This window comes from Anabrus simplex, chromosome 2, assembly GCF_040414725.1.
Source record: "Anabrus simplex isolate iqAnaSimp1 chromosome 2, ASM4041472v1, whole genome shotgun sequence".
Classification (NCBI taxonomy): Eukaryota; Metazoa; Arthropoda; class Insecta; order Orthoptera; family Tettigoniidae; genus Anabrus; species Anabrus simplex.
Window position 1 is genome coordinate 1,204,529,550 of NC_090266.1, and position 16,569 is coordinate 1,204,546,118.

Below are 16,569 nucleotides of genomic sequence, written 5' to 3' on the forward strand. Positions count from 1 at the left end.
ACTCTGCTGCTTCAAACATTAAGAATACAAGCCAATTCAAATATGCCCACCGAAACCAAACCAAACACCATGGCACTATAGCCCTTGAAGGGCCTTGGCCTACAAAGCGACCGCTGCTCAGCCGGAAGACTGCAGATTAGAGGTGTCGTGTGGTCAGCAGGACGAATCTCCTCGGCCGTTATTCTTGGCTTTCTAGACCGGAGCCGCTATCTCACCGTCAGATAGCTCCTTCATTCTAATCACGTAGGCTGAGTGGACTTCGAACCAGCCCTCAGGTCTAGCTAAAAATCTCTGACCTGGCTGGAAATCGAACCCGGGGCCTCCGAGTAAGAGGCAAGCACGTTACCCCTACACCCCAGAAATAAAATGGTCCATTGTCATTTTCTACATTTATCAGTCAACTAGTTCCGCACGAGAGCATTTTTTATATATGGTGACCGGGCTTACACGATTTCCTTGAAAACGACATATTTTTTTTTAGTTGCTTTTCCACCTAATGTATGTCCGTTGCTCATTGCGACATTTGACCCTTCTGGCCACCTGTCTCGGTGCAGTACTTTTACGCAAAAGTGAAAGTAATTTACTCATTTGCTCATGTGTACCTTAGCGCAAAAGTGAACATTATATTAACGCAAATGGATATTAAGGCTTACCATCTCGCCCACGGCATTTTCTGAAGGATGTGTCTTAGCAGAAATAATACTCTTTTGCTTTACAGCTGCTGTGGTTGCTCAAGGTGCCCCTACGTTTATGGTGTATTGTAGTAAGGACATTGAACCACGTGAATAACTTTTCCAAATATTCACGTTATATTCATGTTTCTGTATGGCATGTTTTCTAATGTTTCCTACACGAAACATGAGTACCAGATTCATTCCTGCGGGCGTAGAACTAACCATTCTACCTTACAAGTGTCGAGGTTACAAACAGTGGAAGCCTTTACCTTCCACCCCTCCCAGGGCCTTCGTGGCCTCTATGGAGATGACTTTGATTTTCTTTTTGATGATCGAGATGTAGACTATGTTTCGCTCTAGACTTGCTTAAGAATTTGAGTTAGTCCAGGAAGAGAAGAATGTAGCTCCTGAAATTGTTTTTTAAAATGTCTTTGTAATGATTCTGTCCCATTTGTCCCACTTCTGACACCACTTTTCTTACGAATAAACACTTACTGTTTTATTAATAGAATGACCCAATCAACACACATACACACACACAAAATTGAGGAGTATCTGTTCAAAGGGCGCTATTTCCACCATGAGAAGTTTGTGGGAAAACTGAAGTATAACGTAACTGAATCCATATGGAACGTACGCATGATGGTGTATGGTACAAATTTTAACGAATTACATCTTTCCAGTCTGGATTGCTCATGGCATTCGATTGTATTCAAATACAGTGCTGTGATGCATGTAGACAGTCGAACTTCGATATCTCGAACCTCCATTACTCGAATTTTCAGTATCTCGAAGTAACTTAAATTTCCCAGTCATTTGTCCCACTCTTCACGTTTATTTATTTCTTTATTACTCGAAATTGGATCACACGAATTTCTCGATTTCTCGAAGCAAGCATTTCTTCCCTTGAAGCAAAAAAATACTCTGTAACTCGAATTTTGCGTAATATTAACTGTGTAAATACGGCATTTGTGGTTTGTGAAGAACAGTTAAGAAGTAAAGAAAGATTTACAATGATTCTGGGAGCTAATATGACGGGAAGTGAAAACTGAAACTTCTAATGATCGCAAAATCGGCGAATCCTCGCTGTTTCTCGGGTGTGAATTATGACCGGTCACGTGCGAAAGCAAGCCCCGAAGTCGCAGATTACGAGCTCCATTTGGGAATCTCGGCTGCGTGGTATTGACGGGAAGTTTCAACGTAAAGGGAGGAAAGGTTTACAGTAACAAACAGAAAAGACTAACGGATTTTTTCCAGAGGTGTTAAGGAGGTATGTTTGTGTTTCACTACTGTATCCTGCCTTCTAAAAAGTTACTATAATAAGGGTGATGCCGTAAAATAGAGTTTGTATATTTTCAAGTACTGTTAAAAATGATGTGTTCAGTATAAGCCCGTAGATACATATGACTCAATTATGTGCTATACATGCACGAAAACGATATTCTCTATATCTCAAAATTTCGATAACTCGAAATCAAATTTAGCTCCCGAGATGATTCGACATATCGACGTTCCACTGTACTGACTTTTTCTTGAAGTGGACACTCTTCAATTATACTTGACGAACACTGGTAGGTGTCATAACTGATGTAGTTTTCGAACAATTACTCGACGAAAGCATTCCTTTGAGGATTATCAGGAATTATACTATGTAATTCAACAAATCCCTCGCCACGATGTTTGGAGGCAAATACTGCAATTTAAAAATATATTTGAGACGTTTGCCTAATTCTGAGCTTTTTACGTATACATATTTAAGCCCATTTTCTCCCCTTGCGTTATATCAATTATTCCTGCACTTACACTAACACTACATGCTACTAATAATTTCGTGTGGCTATTTCTAGCCGAATGCAGCCCTTGTAAGGCAGATCCTCCGATGAGGGTGGGCGGCATCTGCCATGTGTAGGTAACTGCCTGTTATTGTGGTGGAGGATAGTGTTATGTGTGGTGTGTGAGTTGCAGGGATTTTGGGGACAGCACAAACACCCAGCCCCCGGGCCAATGGAAGTAACCAATGAAGGTTAAAATCCCCGTCCCAACCGGGAATCGATTCCAGGACCCTCTGAACGGAAGGCCAGTACGCTGACTATTCAGTCAACGAGTCGGACGTATATGCTAATTATTTACTATAAAGGGTATTTTATCTTAATAAGATTATCGAAGTTAATGAACAGTTAAATGTGAGAGGCATATTTTGTTTAGTAAACACAGTTTCCATTTATATCCAGTGTAGCGCTGTGTTTGGGATGTTACGCATCCCCCATGGCTTCCTTCATCCGTTGACATGCCACATGCAACGCTGGAAACATTCAAAAATCGTGGCCATCTAGTACTGAGCGTTAACACGCCCACTGCGAGGTACGCTCGGTGATTAGTTTCTTGAATGCACGGAACATTAAATCAGCTGACATTCATCGCAAAGTGTGCGAGGTGTATGATGAAAATGCAATGACGGATAGAATGGTGAGGAAATGAGTTCGAATCCTCAATGAGGGTCGTCAACACGTTCATCACGTCCCGTAGAGTGGCCGACCGTCTATAGTCATAAAGACTGCGATTGAAGCAAAACTTCGTGAGGACAGACGGTACACTATATCGTCACTGTCTCTGCTGTCGTTCTATGATGAACGCATACAAACTTCGGTGCCCTGTTATGACAAGTGCCTTAATGATGGTGGCTAATTTGTGGAGAAGTACTTTAAGGTGTATAGAAACCGAAGAAAATAAAACGTTTTCCAAATAAAATTGTATTTCTCTGAAAAATGTCGGTACTTACTTTTAAAAAACGCGCCTCGTACCTAGGGTCTTTCGTTGAAGGTTTAGGCAGTGTAAGCCTTGAAGACGCTTGGGTGACAATTTTTCCTTTAACTTCCTTCACTAAAGTCATTTCTGATTGGCTCCATATTGTTTTACATCAAACTTTCACACTCTTAAACCTTCCTCAATTAATGTTCTATACCAACGTTGAAACCGCATCGAACTCCGTTGTGTGACCCTTGAGATTAACCCACACAAACACAGTCACCTACTGGAGACTTAATTTATGTACTCTCTAAGAGCTTCAGTGCAATTTTCTGTTAACTGTGTTGTACTCTTTTGAAAGTATTGGGCCTAGGTGTTGATCCGCTACGAAACATTATAATTGCAATAAGACAAAATACTGAATCAAGTTCTTTCTCAATGTCCGGAACCCCGTCAATGTTTGTGGCGGTGATGCAATCACGTGTTTCATTCTCAACTATTTTACACTACAAACGCACATGGGTTTCTTACCGCCTCTAGATTCCCTCCAAGATTGCCACTGGATGGACGACGTCTTCTACAAGACATTTGTCGCACGTTTCTCAGCTCTTACTATTCGTTCCTTAGTACGGTTAGGATGCCTGCAATGCATCACTTTTCTCCTGACTACTATTTGAGCTACGACGCTATGTTGAATATTGATTTAATAATTTTGATTGTATTGATGCACATTTTATGTGTCATCTAAATGCATGTTATGGCCGGTTTTTTCTATTTTTGGTAATATTTCGATAGTATTCATGATTGGCTTTACGTCCCACGCCGAGGTGATACAGGATGTATCAGAAATATACCGACAAAAAAAGATACTCTTCGTGTTGTGTATGATGGTGCAATGGGATTTGAGGAGAAAAATGTTCTTTTCGAGACAACGAGGTTTCTTTTTTTACTTCCGGGCGCACGATTTAAATTGAGGAACTCGCCGTATTTGCTATATCAGAGTACAGGCCACTGCCGTGCTTCAGGGAAGAGAAGTGAGGTGTATGATGGAGGCAGAGATAATGCTGCGCGCGTATTCACAAGTTTATCATTTCGACTCACTCAGGGTTGCCTTTATTTCTTACGGGGACTATCCACGGTTCGTTTAATAAACAGCCATAATTGCACACACACACACAGTACAACACGCTGTAATTAAGACATGCAGGGCACCCGGAAGGGGTGAAATCGAAAAAATTTCATTTTTTTTGCAGTTTTATATACCTGTGACTTTCTTCTTTCGAATGCTTTTTGTTTCAGACCTCTGCGACATTTGAAAGGGTGTTAATTTTTATATTACCTGGAGTGCTCCAGATGTCGGGCGTGACATGTCCTCGAACTGATGTGACATAACATTACTTTCGATTTGTAAGCGGTGACAAAGACTCTGTTTAAGGTGTTTATGTTTCAGAACGTGGTCATTTTCTGCGAGAGGATATCCCTGCTGCAGGAAAGTGCAACATTCAATTGTTAGCCAACCTGGACGGCAGAATGATTGAGAACATAACTGCATGTGTTTATTGTTTGTTTTGGCGGCTTCTTTTACAACAATATTCAGCTGCTTTTTTTCGTTTGGTTTTATACACTGAACAAGATGCGTAGACATAGTAATAGGATTTTCAAGGTGCGCAAGAATGTGGGAAAGAGGAAAATCACTGTTGTTATTCCGAACGATACAAGTGAGTGTGCAAATGTGTGTTCCCCAATTGACTACAAAAAAGATGCAGAATGAACAACCACAGCATGGTTTGTACCAAAAGGGGGGGACACGTGGTGCAAATACCATAAAAATGAAGGAAACTGCGACCACGACCACAAGCACAGTCTCCCATATGCAGTCGCGGAACCCATAAGGCCAGTCTTTACAGACTTATCCTATGAAAAACTCCTCCGGAAATGCCTTCTCGGTAAAACCCAAAACCCTAACGAATGCTTAAATCATTTGATCTGGACTCGGGTACCCAAGAGAGAAATTGTGAGTATAAAAACACTCCACTTTGGTGTTAAAGATGCCGTGGCAATATACAGTGGGGGCAATATCCCGAAGAGCGAAGTTCTACAAAGACCTCGTATGCCGGTACCTCTAGAGCACAACACTGAAACGAATGTCAATTATAGATAAAGAAAAAGGAAAGCAGATGCAGCAGAAAGGGATCTGGTGAAGCTTGGAAGACAGAAGTAAAGAAGTGTAAATAGAAGATTACAAGATGAGATGGAAGAGAACCCAGATGATCCTCTGTACGAATGTGGAATGCATAAGGAACTTTGAGGCTCGTTTCCTGAAAAGTAGTTTTTTGTGGATCTAAGGAACATTTGTTCGGATACCACTGAACGCACATTAACCAAACTTGTAGGTGGTATGTAACTAATCATTCTACGTATTTTAACACGAGATTTTTAAAATTGAAGGCACAATTTCTGAATTATGTAACAAAATGTCTCCTTTTAGAACCTAAAATTTTGATGTTCACTTAAAAATGTATATTTTCAAAAAAAACACAAGATATTAAAAAATGATGTCGTCTATCTACGTGCGATGGTCTAATAAATATGTATACAAAAAAGGAATTTCCTTGGTTCATAACTTTATGAGAAAATGTTCCTTAAAAACGCCCATTTTAACATGGCAGACATAGCCCCTTCCGGGTGCCCTTAGGAATGTCCCAGATCATTTCTACTCTCGTCTGTTGGTCGTAGTAAAGTGCTTTATTATTTAACATGCTCGAAGATGCAACGTTGCCACCCCTCGATTGTGTATTTCTTCACTCACAACATTGTGAACTGAATGAAATACTGAGCGAAGAAAACAATACGCCAATGGTTTATTAGAGTGGATGTTTAATATGCCCCTCACCTACTTCCATGCACAGTTCACAACGGTGTAGTGATTTAACTCGAACAAAATATTTTCGAACCCATGGGTAAATAATGCCAGTATCGAGCTCGAATTATTATTATTATTATTATTATTATTATTATTATTATTATTATTATTATTATTATTATTATTATTATTATTATTATTACGTACGTCGAGTCATAAGTCATGGCAACTTTTTTCTCGCGAGCAGGAGACAACACGGAAAATCTAAGATATGGATTTGGAAACGTACGGTATGTACTTGCGTATGATGCCACTAGATGGTGTATCTAAACAACAGTATGGGTCTGAGCATGCCCCAAGTTCATTGTGTGAGTTAGAGCGTCACAAAATGGAAGTCAACAAGCAGGAGCCGCCTTATTCGCCTGATCTGAGACCATGTGACTATGATCTAATCCCCAAAGTCAAGAAGCCATTTCGTGGACAATGGTTTGCTAACAAAGAGGACATCGTAACAGCATTTCGGAGAGGGGTGTCACACGTTGGCGGTACACATGCAGCAAGTGGTATTCAGCGCCTGCCCCACCGCTGGCAACGCACAGTGGAAACCTTGGGTAATTATTTCGAAGGTCTGTAACCAGTGGAGACCTGTCCTTTGTACGTAGTCTTGTGTATTTGCTGTCTATACCATAATAAAACAATGTTTACCAATGGCCTGCGTTCTGTCACTTTCGTACGAGAATCTCCTGAAGTCAGAATTTGTCTTCAGGCACTATGCATAAGTACATACCCTATATTCCCAAATGCATGAAATATAAAAACAAAACATGTCTAAATAAAGGACACACTACAAGAAATAGTAATGATGAATTCCGTGAATGTAGAAATTATTAGATTATAATTATTAAACTTTTATTAAAAGATGGCATATTTCTGATTGGCTCCATATTGTTCTACATCAAACTTTCACAATCTTAAACCTTCCTCAGTTAATGTTCTATACCGAGTTTAAAACCGCATCGAACTCCGTTGTGTGAGTCTTGAGATTAACCCACACAAACGCAGTCACAGTCGTCATATTTTGCCATTTTTAGGTCATATTTAGTTATTTTAAGGTCATATTTGAATGTATATTTCTTGCTTTTTATTATAAACATCCGAAGCCTGCTGTTGTTTATCCCAGACAAGGATTGGGCGAGGTGTCCACCACTCGGATAGAAGGCTGGAACTACTGTATATGTCATAGACTTACTGCATCTGGTTGTTTTTGTATAAAAGAAAAGGCCTGGTCATATTTGAATTATCCTGTCACCTTCCCTCTCAATGCTGGAGACTTATTTATTTATTTATTTATTTATTTATTTATTTATTTATTTATTTATTTATTTATTTATTTATTTATTTATTTATTTATTTATTTATTTATTTATTTATTTATTTATTCATTCATTTTCCGCAATCATTGCGTCCGTTAAGATTGGCTTGAGGAGAAAAACCACTTCCAGGTCTGGAGGTAGAACACGGGCTTCTCATGCAGTCTTATCTGTTTCTTTCAGCATGGATCTTCACCCATCGCGCGAGATGGTGGCGTCTGGTCAGCGAGCGGGACGAAACCGCAAGACGCAGGCGCACATCCGCATCTGGAGCACCGAGACGCTATTAACCTTGTATGTGTTCGGCATGGGCGAGTTCGAAGTGGGCGTCTCGGCCGTCGCCTTCTCACAACTCGTGAGTATCCCGTATTTCGTATTATTATTTTGAATGACACCTCGTGTTTTGAAGTTCGATAGTCGGTTACTTTGAAGCCTCCTTTGAGATACCAACCACAGCTTGGCACACAGTAACTATGAAGCCGCTGTGCTTTACCATACTACCATGAGCAGGATGCTAGTGTAGGAGCATCATTCACACCTCCCTCAACGAAACCATTCGGTGTTTGGGAAGATCGGTTTACTTTAATTTTACACGTACTTATACTTTTTATTTCCAATGATGTCTTGTATCAACAACATTATATTATTTTGGAAAGAGGCATTCCTAATTACTCAATATCACAACTATGGCGCTGGTAGTGCCACCACTGTGTCTCCGTTTGTATGGGATTCTGTGCCTTAAATGGTGAAAATGAGTTGCTTCTTTGCTTTTCCAGAACGGTGGCAGCTACGTGCTGGCTGTCGACGGAGGCAGGGAACGAATCCTCTCCGTATGGCAATGGCAGTGGGGACACCTGCTTGGAAAAGTGGCGGTATGTAGTACATTGCTGTAGTTATAGTAAACTTCCTTTACAGTCGACAAAACGAGTAGATTAAGTTGTAATTAATTTCATCAATTACACTACACCACTGTTTTCTGCTCCATAATTCACATACCGGGAATAGACAGTTATGTTTATGTTTCATAGATTTAGAGTAGGCCTATGACAGAATACCAAGGTGAAACTTTTTGTTATACTGAGGGATTATTGGTTTAGGGCAGGTTGATAGTGAGAACATAATTATTTAGTAGATCGCGAACTTTAAGGAGAGAGGAAAGATCAAATGCTCCGCTCTAAATTCTAGGACGTTCACATGTTCACGTATCAGCAGGTTTTTCAATGGCTGAAAATGATTTTTCCCTCGCATGTGTATGATGTAGTGAAGCTTGCTGCATCTCAATTCTCATATTTATTGATTCGGTGGATGAGAAGTGTTGCAGAACCCTAAAAACGTTTGATTGTGATCTGCAAGAGAAGTTATACTTTTACGACTGACGTAGCACTTTGTTTAAAGACATTCTTTGCTTTAATGTACCTTTCTTAATTCCTTTTTTTAAGTATCAAACCCCATGGCACTTACAGCCCTAGAAGGGCCTTGGCCTACCAAGCGACCGTTGCTCAGCCCGAAGGCCTGCAGATTACGAGGTATCGTGTGGTCAGCACGGCGAATCCTCTCGGTCGTTATTCTTGGCTTTCGAGACCGGGGCCGCTATCTCACCGTCAGATAGCTCCTGAATTCTAATCACGTAGGCTGAGTGGACCTCGAACCAGCCGTCAGGTCCAGGTAAAAATCCCTGACCTGGCCGGGAATCGAACCCGGGGCCTCCGGGTAATTTTTTAAAGTATGAACCTCGTTAAAAATTAGGCCAAGAACTTGTTTAACTGATGAATATTTGGAATCGTGCATTCAACACAGTGTTAACTATTTTTTTACTATAATATTACTGAGAAAAGTCCATGCCACGTTTCATACTAAGTAGAGAGGTGAATGTGTATTTCTATATTTTTGCAGCCGTTCGCAGTATAATGTATCTCTATACCTATATCTTAATTTCACTGCCTAGAGCTCCTTTTTACAGTTACATTAACTATTCAAAAACTTTGTATTGCAGTTGTTTAAACTGTAGATCATTTGAAAATGTAAGAAAATCTCAATAGATCTTTGAACTATCTACTGTAGGTTGCTGGGTTCTGGTTTGTGAGTTATTTACTACAAGCAATCAGGTGTGTTTCATGTTGGCAAACGAGCTGGGGTGAGAATTGATGGCAGAGCGAGTTATTGGTTCAAAGTAAATTACAGGGGGTTGGACAAGGCTGTAACTTAATCTTTAACCCTTACATGGGTCGTTTACTGAAAAGTATCTTCGTCTTTCTTATTTTTTACCATCTGCTTTACGTCACACTGTCACAGATAGGTCTTATGGCGACGATGGGAAAGGAAATGGCTAGGAATGGGAAGGAAGCGACTGTGACCTTAATTAAGGTACAGCCTGGTGGAAACTGGGGAAAAACGCGGAAAACCATCTTCAAGGCTGCCGACAGTGGGGTTCGAACCCACTATCTCCCGAATACATGCTGATAGCTACGTGACCCAAACCGCACAGCCACTTGCTCGTTCTGAGAGGTATAAAATGGGATTCAGTTGAATGGAACTGTAGTAAGCTGTACTGTCTATGTCAAAGATTGGTCTTCAAGTCTGAGTGTATTGAAAGCGTGCAATCTAATATCTTGCAGTTTGAAAAGACGTGCAGCGAGAAGGAATGAAAATTAGTATTTCCGAGACTGAAGTGATATCGGTAGGAAAAAACCTACGGGGATTGAATATCAAGTCGGGAATTACAAAACTGGTACTGGTGGATCACGTCAAGTATTTAGAATGTGTATTCTTTCAGGATGGAAGTGAAGTAAGTGAAATTGAATTAAGGTGCAACGAACATAATGCAGTGAGTTCAGAGATGCAATCAACGTTATTCTGCAAGAAAGAAGCTAGTTCTCGGAGGGAACTATTTTTAAATTGGTCTGCTTTCAGACTGACTTTACTGTACGAGAGTGAAAGCCGGATGCACTCAGGAGATCTGTTTTCATACGTTAGAAGTAACAGAGAAGAGAGTAGTTAGAATGACTGCTAGTAAAAGCAGGTGAGAACGATGGCATGAGGGTACTCGAAATACGGAGATAGAGGCTGGGTCAGGAATAAACTCGATAAATGGAGTATATATAAACAGGCTTTGGTGCTGGGGTCATGTGAGGTGAATGGAGGAGGATAGATTACCAAGGACAGTGGTATTCAAACTTCGTGGTTGGCGTACCCCCAAAATCCAATTGTCTTTCCTTTCGCACAGGGCTCCGTGGCTCAGGTGGCAGCGCGCCGTCCTCTCATCGCTGGGTCCTGTGGTTCACACCGCGGTCACTCCATGTGAGATTTTTGCAGGACAAAGCGCAGGCGCCACAGGTTCTTCTCCAGGTATTCCGGTTTTCATTCCAGCAACACTGTCCAATATAATTTCATTCAATCTGTCAGTCATTAACCATTGCCCCAGAGAAATGCGACAGGTTTCGGCAGCCGGGACAATTCCTATCCTCACCGCTAGATGGGGCCTTCGTTCATTCCATTCCTGACGCGGTCGAATGACTGGAAACAAACTATGGATTTTCATTCACCCCCGAAATGTGAGTATATTGCGATATGGCTGAGGTGGGAATCGAACTCCCCTCTAGTCAGTTGACCTCCCGAGGCTGAATGGACCCCGTTTCCACCTTCGTACCACTTTTCAAATTTCGTGGCAGAGCCTGGAATTGTACTCGGGCCTCCGCGGATGACAGTTAATCACACTAACAACTACACCACAGAGGCGGACTAATTATTATGATTATTATAATAAACGGCACATATAGTGGTATGTAAGACGTTAGAGTTCTGGGAAACTACCGCTCGTTCTTTGCTGAACTCTAACAATAGCACCGTAGAAACGTTTGAAATACGAATTAGCCGCACGGTGAATGCGACAGTCGTTGATGTGTGTCGGCAGAGCTGAGCGGCAACCATCGAATTGAATACTCCACTCGCTGGCCGGGCTGACTGGCTCGGTCCGGTGGTATTTGAAGGTGCTCAAATACGTCAACCTCTTGTCGGTAGACTTATAACTCCTACGGGACTGAACTTCGGCACCTCGGCGTCTCCGAAAACTGTACAAGTATTTAGTGGGCCGTAAAGTCAATAACTTTATTATTATTATTATTATTATTATTATTATTATTATTATTATTATTATTATTCCACTCTTCCAGTTCCGGATCGCCAGAAACTGAGGAGAGGGTGGGATTTAAGTTTATTGGTAATTTGTGGCAACCATACAACAATGTTATGAACTATTTTAAGAAGTTTATTACTCATCAACGATATGAAAGGAGATTATTTTAAATTCAAGAATTAGGTATTCTCTCGAGCAATGTCGTAAGACATTTCCGCTTGTTGTTAAAGTTGCCTAAGGGCTATTATGCAGAATTTTCCAAACGATGACGAATGTCATCTTTCTTCGCTGAGAAGTCACGCTGCCTCTTGGGTTTCATAGGCCGAACGAACATGGCCTACAAAGCGACCGCTGCTCAGCTCGAATGCCTGCAGATTACGAGGTGTCATGTGGTCGCCTAGAAAGAATCCTCTCGGCCGTTATTCTTGGCTTTCTAAACCGGGTAGTGATAAAAGAAGTACAAGGAAAAATGTAATTGAACTCAATTACAGTTAATTACTTGAGAAATATATCATTCATTTACAATTACAGACTACTTTTTCACAAGTAATATGTGGATTTGCAGTTACAATTATATCACAGAACGCCAATCCTAAGGAAATCACCGGATTATTCTTATTTATTTATTTACTTATTCATTTATTTATTTATTTATTTATTTATTTATTTATTTATTTATTTATTTATTTATTTATTATATATATTTTTGCATTGTGCTCGAATGATACCAACGTTTGTCAGTAAAAGGGTATCCCTTAATTTTGGTTTCTTTGAAGCATTGCCTCATTAAGCGAGAAACTAAACATGATAACTAGGAACGTTCGAAATGATTTTTCTCATAATTTTTTGTTGTATTTAGTGACACTTAACATTTCACATAATTTGCCACTTACTTTAGAAAATAACTGATCCTTAAAACTATCATCGTTAAGGCTCGATCTCTTCAGGGAAGGTACATCTTTACACTTACTGAAAAGGTTCTGCATTGGTGCTTGAAGAAATACTTGTGATTAACATATACTGAACCATAACACATTTCATGATTCAGGCGGACTGAGTAGCTCAGAATTATTTATGAATTTATTTATTTATTTATTTATTTATTTATTTATTTATTTATTTATTTATTTATTTATTTATTTATTCATTTATTTATTTATTTATTTATTTATTTACTACTCTCAGCCTACAGCTACGGAACTCCAGCAGCTGAGGAGAGAACATTTAATTTACTGGAACCTTAAAACATCAAAATGTAGTTTAATAATTAATTACATTACGAAAGAATAATAACACCAATAATCAAAAAGAAAACCTGCAACCTGTTTTCTAGTCATTGACCGGGTCAGGGAAGGAATGGATGAATCAAATATAGGCTATTATTACAATGGGGTCGCCACTCCCAAAGTGATTTATTAATGACTGATAGATGCTATGATATGAGAATGGAGAGTGTTGCTGGAATGAAAGATGACAGGGAAAACCGGAGTACCCGGAGAAAAACCTGTCCCGCCTCCGCTTCGTCCAGCACAAATATCACATGGAGTAACCGGGATTCGAACCACGGTATCCAGCGGTGAGAGGCCGACGCGCAATCGTCTGAGCCACGGAGGCTTTGCAATAATACCAATAGGTAATAATATTCAATATTTTAATTATCACAGTTATCCCGTTTTTCCTTATTGCATTTATACCAGATGGATGGCCCAACCGTAAGTAGTTCAGAAGTAGAGCACTGGCCTTCTGAACTTAAGTTCGGGGGTTCGATACTGGCTCAGTCCGGTGGTATTTGAAGGTGCTCAAATACGTCACACACGTGTCTGTAGATTTACCGTCACGTAAAGGAACTCCTGAAGGGCAAAACTCCGGCACCTCGGCGTCTCCGAAAACCGTAAATATAGTTAGTGTGACTAAAATCAATAACATTATTATTACTTCGTTATCTAATACACGGAAAAGAACAGCACACAATTCATAAACGCTTCATTCTATTTGAATTCACTCATTGTCAAGTATGCCTTGCATCCAAGACCAGAATACAGTATATGCATGCGCACCTCCCATTCATGAATTTAGACAGACGGCTGTCGAGTCACCGATAGGAATAACACGACGCAACTGGTTCTTCATTCAAATGCTCTCCCTGCACATTGAATACGTGTCGCTTGTATGTTTAATATATTTGCTCTCCAAGTTATTGCCAGAAACATGCCGCAACTCATGTGAAATAAGAGGGTAATATCAAAATTAGATTCCGGGGCTGATATTTCAGTCCATTGTCCATCGAAGACATACTGAACGCTGTTGGTGGATCTCACACAGACAGTATTTCGCTGTAGAACTCTCAAACTCGTATTCGTAACCAGAAAGCGAGAAAAAGGCCATTCTCTCCAGATCAGAGCTTCAGATGGTTGCGTGATCGAAGCACGTTTGCATGCAGTATATAACGGTGGGCATTTAATGCAGTATCAGTCTACTGTAATGACGAGAACACTAGTAAATAAACAAAGAGAAAGGGAAAACACAGAAGTAGAAAAAAAGTACTCGTTATGGACATTCCTCCTAATAAAGTGTAGTTGTTGCAACTATCATATCGTTACTGAGGAAGCAATACCGCGTCTCTGACAACGCTTTTCCATAAGACTGGTCATGCCTCCAGCCACATATGAATATGCAGTTCTTCAGAACAATTTCCGTTGTATTCATTTTCCTATGTCTGTGTGTAAAGGAAATGAATCTTAAGTAAATCATACTGTAGGAGCACGTAAATACGTCATGCAAACATACATTCCTACAGCACGGTACGGTAAGGTTCATTTTCCTTTACATATTCGCGTCGGAAAATGAGCACAACACGAAAATTGTTCTGATGGACTGCATATTCTAACCATGCGTGGCGTGACCAGTCTTAAGGAAAATAATGAGTAGGAAGAGAGAGCAATGTCAGGTACGCGGTATTAATCTCGCAGTGACGATATAGATAGTCTACAACCTTCGTGGATCTGCGTCGTGTTATGTAGGTTGAAGGCTGATTAAATCCCCAAAACCGAGCGAGTTGGTCGTGCGGTTAGTGTCGCGTAGCGGTGAGATTGCATTCGGGTCATGGTGTGTTCGAATTCCACAGTCGGCAGCCCTGAAGATGGTTTTCCGTGGTTTCCCATTTTTACACCAGGAAAATGTTGGAGCTGTACCTTAACTAAGGGCACGGTCTCTACTCTCCATTCCTAGCCCTTTCCCACCACTGCGTCGCCGAAAACCTATATGTTTGTGCTACGTTAAACCACTAGCAAAAAGAAAAAACTCTCCAACACATCCTCCAACAAAATTTACATATAGCCGATGTGTTGCTGAAGAGGTCTTCTAGAGAAATGAGGGCAGGGCTATAATGTACTGTTACATAAAGCTCTACCAAGCTCACTCTTAAGAGTGACACTTCCACACCAATCATCTCACGGACTGGCAGCACAAGAAAGGCGTTGCTGATATTACTCGTACCTCTGCTATCTTGATATTGTCAGAATTACGAATGAGACTGAGATAGATCAATTAAAACTAAAGGCTTCATCTTTTTTTTTCTAGTTGCTTTACGTCGCACCGACACAGATGGGTCTTATGGCGATGATGGGACAGGGAAGGGCTAGGAGTGGGAGGAAAGCAGTAGTGGCCTTAATTAAGGTACAGCCCCAGCATTTTCCTGGTGTGAAAATGGGAAACCACGGAAAACCATCTTCAGGGCTGCCGACAGTGGGGTTCGAACATACTATCTCCCGAATACTGGATACCGGCCGCACTTAAGCGACTGCAGCTATCAAGCTCGGTAAAGGCTTTATCTAGCCCAGACTAGATGACATAGTACAATGTGAACAATGTACGTCACCACTAATGCATACGTCCCAGAGAGTGAAATATATATCACCGTAAGTAGACAAGGACAAGCCGGACAGCTAGAAAATGGAGAATGCAGGATATTACGAAATATTTTGGGCAACATACGGGTTGACGGTCAGGCACCATTGAAATATAATGAGGAATTACGCAGCAAGATAGAAACATACATTATCAATGAAAAATAAAAGACAACTTTTCCTCGGCTGCACCTTCGGTACGACTAATAACCGACTGGCCAAAAAGATCTGAAATTTCATGAGAACAAAGGTGACAAAGTGGATTTTATTATAATCTGCTTTACGTAGCACCGACACAGATCGGTCTTATGGCGGCGATGGGAAAGGAAATGGGTAAGAGTGGGAAGGAAGCGGCCATGGCCTAATTGAGGTACATCCCCAGCATTTGCCTGGTGTAAATGTGAAACCACGTAAAACTATCTTCAGGGCTGCCGATAGTGCGGTTCGAATCCACTAATTCCCGAATGCAAGCTCTCAGCTGCGCGCCCCGAACCGCACGGTCAACTCGCTCGGTCGACAAGACTCCGAAACAAACCGGCATCTCAGAAACAGTGAGTAAGAGGGATGAATTTAGACTGTTGTTCCAAAGCTCTCTGGAGTTTACAGCAGAACCAGAGCCCATAAAACGAGGGGAGTCTCCGAGTGAAGAGGGAAAGAAGGCACTGATCCATAGCCTTCAGAGATACTGGCAAGATGTTAAGGTCGGCAGACGAACAAGATCTAGCCATTGAAAATAAAATTATTATTAACACCAGTCCATACAGGCCCAAATCATATATAGAAAATAAATATCGTCGTTGCGCCTGCAAAAACCGCTATGCGAAATACGTAGACCATCCAGAAATGAAGTATCCGTATTTTTTCTTGTGAAGTAAACGTA

The 16,569-nt window shown here is 40.8% G+C and overlaps 1 protein-coding gene across 1 annotated transcript in view; it reads left to right on the plus strand.

Annotated features, from left to right (window-relative positions):
- DCX-EMAP (Doublecortin-domain-containing echinoderm-microtubule-associated protein) overlaps positions 1 to 16,569 on the plus strand; it is a 403,415-nt gene that overhangs the window by 274,160 nt on the left and 112,686 nt on the right. Inside the window, exons 8-9 of the mRNA XM_067140171.2 lie at positions 7,836 to 8,007; positions 8,429 to 8,524. Of these exons, the coding sequence (XP_066996272.2) occupies positions 7,836 to 8,007; positions 8,429 to 8,524 (268 nt within the window). The remainder of the gene's footprint in view (positions 1 to 7,835; positions 8,008 to 8,428; positions 8,525 to 16,569) is intronic.